The following is a 5,089-nucleotide window of genomic DNA, read 5'->3' on the forward strand; positions in this document are numbered from 1 at the left end:
GAAGCCCTGAGGCAGAAGGCATAGGAACCTGGAGACCTAGAGGAAGAGACGGTGTCCTGGGAGGAGGTCCTGGCCTGGAGGGGCTCTAGGGGCTGGGGGCTTGCGGTGGGAGCTTGCCTGAAGCTGAGGAGTTGATATAGGGAGGATGAGGCCTGGAGTCAGACTGGTCCAGGGCCTAGAATTCTGAGACTGGGCTGGATGGAGGTTTTGAAGTTGGAGGCCAAGGCTTCCTGGGAGAGGAAGAGACCAGAGAGGTGGGGAGGATGGCTGGGGGCCCCCAGGTGCTGGGAATCAAGGGGCAGGGCTGCTTGGGAGACAGGGACCAGGCCTGGGAGTGGACAGACCTTGAACAAGCTGCAAAGGGCCCTGGGCCCAGGAAAGGTGAAAACCAGCTTCCCGTGAGGGGGTGCCCACAGGAGCTGGGAGGATCCTGGAGGGGTGGAGGGCTGGGGATGAGAGAAGGGGGGCTCCTAGGTAGCCAGCCACCCAGATCCAGACTGGGAAGGTCGGAGCCAGAGGCAGGGCTGGGCCAGGCCTTCCTGGGAGAGGGCCAGGGCTGGGCCTTGGGGTCAGGAGCCCTGCAAAACCGGGAGGGGGCGAGTTGTCGGATGCCGGCGGCCTGGAGGGGAAGGGGCTTAAGAACACGCCGGGGAAGGGAGGGGCTCCTGGAAGGCAGGGGAGGGGGCTTCCTGGAGGGAAAAGATCCGAGCGGAAGCGGTCTGCAGAGGGCAACAGAAGGGTCCCTGGAGAGGGGCGCCCCCAGGGGTCGGGCTGAGCTGAGGAGTGGGGGAGGGTGAGAGGCCTGTAAGTCCGGGCGGGGGTCGGGAGGTGGCGAGCCGGGCCGGGCTTGGGAATAAGGGTGGGGGCTCGCGAGGCGAGAGGGGCACAGCAGGGCGAGCGGTTCGACGGCTGCACTCGGCCGGGGCTCCCCAAGGGGCCGGGCCCCACTCACCGTGTCCGAGTTCCGATCGTTGCCCGGGGCCAGCGCCGTCCGCGAAGACATTTTCTCCGGGTCCCAGGAGACTGGGCAGCCGGGTGGGGGGGGGCGGGGGTCCCGGAGTCCCCGCTCTTCCCCTCCCCCCCCGCCGGCCTGGGGACGCGAGCTCAAAAGCTGGGCGCCGTGGACACCCGGGTTCACGCCGCGGGAGAGGGGGCAGGGCGGGGAAGGATAGGGGACGCCGACGGTCCTAGTGGCCCCGCTCAGTCGGGGCCCGGGGCGCCATGGGGGCGGCGGGCTGGTGGGCTGGCGGGCGGGGGACCGGGAGGGGGCGCGGAGCCGGTCCGGGCGGCGGCGGAGGGAGGCGGTGGAGGGGCCGAGGAGGGGCCGAGGAGGAAGGGACGTCAGGGGGAGGGGAGGGAGGGGCGGGGCCGCAAAGACTCCGCCCCCTGCCTCCGGCCCTTAAAGGCGCAGGCCCTGACGGGTCGGGGGCTCTGGGGGCGGAGGCAGGTCCGGGCGCGTTGCTGGGGAGCGTGTTCTCACAGAAGGGCAGAGACTCACCCGAAGGGAAAAGAAGAAAAACGCCAAGGCAGAGTGCCAGAGACGCAGAGATAGACACAAAAAGAGACACAAAGAGATAGAAACAGAGGCCGAGAGAAATGCAGAGGCACAAAGAGATGCAAAGAGCCAGAGGACTAAGAGACAGAGAAAGACGGAAAGAAAGACACACACAAAAAAACTTTGGGAGATACACAGAGAACACAGACACAGAGTGACAAAGACTGAGAGACCCACACGCAGAGACAGAGAGACGGAAAGAGACAGAGATACGCAGAGAGGAGACACAGAGACTTGTAAAGGGAATGGAGACAGTGCAGAGAAGCGCCCAGGGGGAGAACCAGGCAGATGGCGCGGTCCACATTCTCCCACCCGCCTGGCCCACCCTTCCCCAGGCATGGGGCCCAGGAAGCTCTTGGGGACATGAGCTAAGGGTGCTGGGTGCACGGTGTGCTGGGCAGAGCTGCTGCAGAAGGGTGGCTAACCTCTCCAGCAATGCTGCCTCCCTCCTCCCTGAAAACTCTGGACCCCAAGGCTGTGGGCTGCAGTCTCCTGTCCTCTGCACCTCAGCCAGGGTCTGAGTACTGTTTCTGTCCAGCTATGTGGTCAGGGCAGGCATTTGCCCTTTCTGGGCCTCAGTTTCTCAATCTATAAAGTGGGGGGCGGGAGTTCCTGCCTGTTGCCTTCCTGGCCAGGCTGAAGCAAATGCAAAGGAACTCTATGCAGGTAACCACCTGCAGGGCACGGCTGCTCTCCAGATGGGCAAAATGAGACCAGAGAGGGCAAGGGCTTTGCTGAGGTCACACAGTGCTGTGGGGACCCTCCACGCCTTCTAGACCAGGAATGAAAGAAAGAGGGGCATTGCACAGTCCTGGCCCCAAAATTACCCAGCCCTTGGATGGAGTCCGTGACCTGTCCCTGTCTGTCTACCATCTTCCACATCCTCAATTTTCCTTCCTGTAAAATGAGTGTGATGATAACAGCAGAGTGTTGGAGCCGACTGTTAAAGTCTCAGGAATTTTAAAACTGGTTGTTAAACTGCCAGTATTAAAAATTAAATGATGCAAACATACAATTAAGTAAATTATATTTACAACAAAGGTAATAAATCCTCATCACATCCTAATTATTTTACTGCATTTTGCTATTACCTGTGATCCTAAGGTTATTTACATCTATGGTATCTGCACAGTGAAACTACTGTAAAATGGCCTACTACACGTCTCTTCCCCCAAAAAACGCTTTCAGTGATGTCACCTTGGTAGGTTGAATTAGCCATGGTGGGAATATTTATGCCCTGGAAATTGGCAAATGCTACAAATCAAGGCTCCCCACCCCTCATCCCCCAGAGAGCTAGTTGTTAAACATTTATATCACATTGCTGGTTGATACTACCAGCTACATAGACTCACAGAGGCTTCCTTCGTGCCAGCCTCTGAGCACTTTATCCTTTCTGCCACCCCATGAGTTTGGACCATCATTATCAACTCCAGATGAGGAAACAGAGGCTCAAGAAGAAAAATCACATGTTGCTGAGAAGCAAGGCTGGAATTTGAATCCAAGTGCCTCCAAACTCCAGAACCTGGGCTCCTAACCACTGTGGTTTCTTGTCGTTGAATAATAATAGTAGCAACTTCAGTCTGCAAAAAATTAATGAGACTATAGAAGTGAAGTGCCTCACATAGAACAGATTAGAACTTCTTAAGTGGGTGACATTACTATTATTATTCAGCAAATGGGGCTCAAGGAGTCTTAGGAATGGTGGGAGGCAGAGAGGGAGGAATTCAGAATGGTGTTCTAGAAGCTTTGAGAGCCCAAGGGCTCTGCGGGGTGAGGAGTGGGGTCGTGGAGATGGGTTGAGCGGGCTGAGTCACCAATCCCTTCCCAGTCCTTGCACAGAAAACTGCAGTTCTCCAAGGCACCACACGGGAGCAGCAGACCACCTTCCTAAACTTGGAAGCCCACCTCACCCCATCCCCAGTACTGCCCCCACCCCACTTCCCCCACCAGGGGATTGAGGCTTAAAGAGGGGGAGGCCACAATGTGGATGAACCTTGAAAACACTGTGCTTAGCAAAAGAAACCCAACACAGAAGACCGCCTTGGTATGATTCCATTTACATGAAATGTGAAAAATAGGTAAATCCCTGGGGCTGGGAGGAGAAAGGAATGGGGAGTGACTGCTACCGAATCACAGGAGTTTCTTTTCGGGATTACGAAAATGTTCTGGAGTTAGTGGCGATGGCTGCCACAGCCTTGTGCATATACTAAAAACCACTGAGTTGTACACTTTAAAATTAAGGGTGAATTTTATGGCATGTGAATTATACGTCAGTAAAAAATTAAATTAAAAAAAAAAGAGTACGAACAGTGGTCACAGCTCATCACAAGCCACTTGGTTCCAGCTCAGGGTGCCTTCTGATTACCAGGGCTCCACGCTGACCTGGGGAGGACATAGGCCTGTCCCTCCCTGATCCTTCGCCACCCAACCATCCCCTCCCCCACAAACCATTGTCTGGCAAGTCCAGTCCTTGAACTGAGGCCTTCAGACCTTGGAATCTGAACCTCTGACCCATTTCTCCCAGCCATCATGTCTCTGGAGTCCACCCTGAGCCCAGTCCCTGACCCTAGTGCTGGCCCTAACCCCAATTCAACCCCAACTTTGCCTAAGCAAGTGACCACGCATCCCAGGGCCTGGGATGCTGTGCCTGAGCCCCCGAGAAGCCTCCTTAACCTAACGCAGAGCCTAAAAAATACCCCTAATCTTGCATCTAACCTTACCAATACCAACCCATTCCCAGTCCCAACTGCACCCATCTCTGTCTGCGACTTCCAGTGCTTAGTTTTGATCTATCGACATTCATGCATTAGTTAACAACTCTTTATTGAGCTCTGACTATGTGCCAGGCACACTTCTAGGGATGTGAAGATGAAAAAGGTAAGCAAAATGTGCTTTGAGTTTATATCCAAGTGGGAGTGTCAGAGACTCTGCAAGGGAGAGAGAGGAATCCAATCCCTTGAGATTCTAGAAGGTACTACAAAGGGATTGACCAATCAGAGCCATGTGCCTGGGGGGCGGGAAGGGTGCAGGGGGCCTAATGCTGTGGCTGGCCAGGGTACCCCTTCAAGAAGGGACACTGGAGCTGAGATCAGGATAACTACCGAAAGAAGGGACCATGGAGAGACCTGAGGACAGGGGCTTTCAGGTAAAGAGAACCACACTTCCAGGGCCATGCTGGGTGTCACCCCCTTAGGCCTCTCATCCCAGCCTCTGGGCCCAGCAGAACCTTCCTCAATGTCTTCACCCCGTATCAGGGAACCCAGGAGAGAGCTCTGGGCACACATCCAGTATGAGGTGTCTCCTAGGGTGCCCAGGATGGTGTTGTCACTTGGGAGGCGTGAAGAGCCGGCAGGGGGGGCTGATTCCGCCCAGGGGTGTGGGTGAGGGTGGGGGCCGGACTGTGGCCCGTCCTTCCCAGACCATTCCCAGACCAACCGCAGCCTGGCCTAAAAGGGCAGACAGATAACAAATCCTTCCCGCCCCTGGCCCCGAGAGGGAGGGGTTTCCTGACAGGAAATTGACCTCCTCTACCCC

The 5,089-nt window shown here is 56.3% G+C and overlaps 1 protein-coding gene across 2 annotated transcripts in view; it reads right to left on the minus strand.

Moving 5' to 3' along the window:
• The window catches only part of MARK4 (microtubule affinity regulating kinase 4), a 28,072-nt gene extending 26,773 nt beyond the window's left edge, over window positions 1-1,299 (minus strand). Inside the window, exon 1 of one of the 2 annotated variants that reach the window (XM_036885359.2) lies at window positions 953-1,298. In XM_036885359.2, coding sequence (XP_036741254.1) covers window positions 953-1,003 — 51 coding nt within the window. In that variant the 5' untranslated portion in view covers window positions 1,004-1,298. Of the gene's footprint in view, window positions 1-952 lie in introns of both variants that reach the window. The other variant, XM_036885360.2, reaches the window with a different exon arrangement.
• Between the last annotated feature and the right edge of the window lie 3,790 nt (window positions 1,300-5,089).

This window comes from Manis pentadactyla, chromosome 15 (assembly GCF_030020395.1).
Source record: "Manis pentadactyla isolate mManPen7 chromosome 15, mManPen7.hap1, whole genome shotgun sequence".
In the NCBI taxonomy this organism is placed as follows: domain Eukaryota; kingdom Metazoa; phylum Chordata; class Mammalia; order Pholidota; family Manidae; genus Manis; species Manis pentadactyla.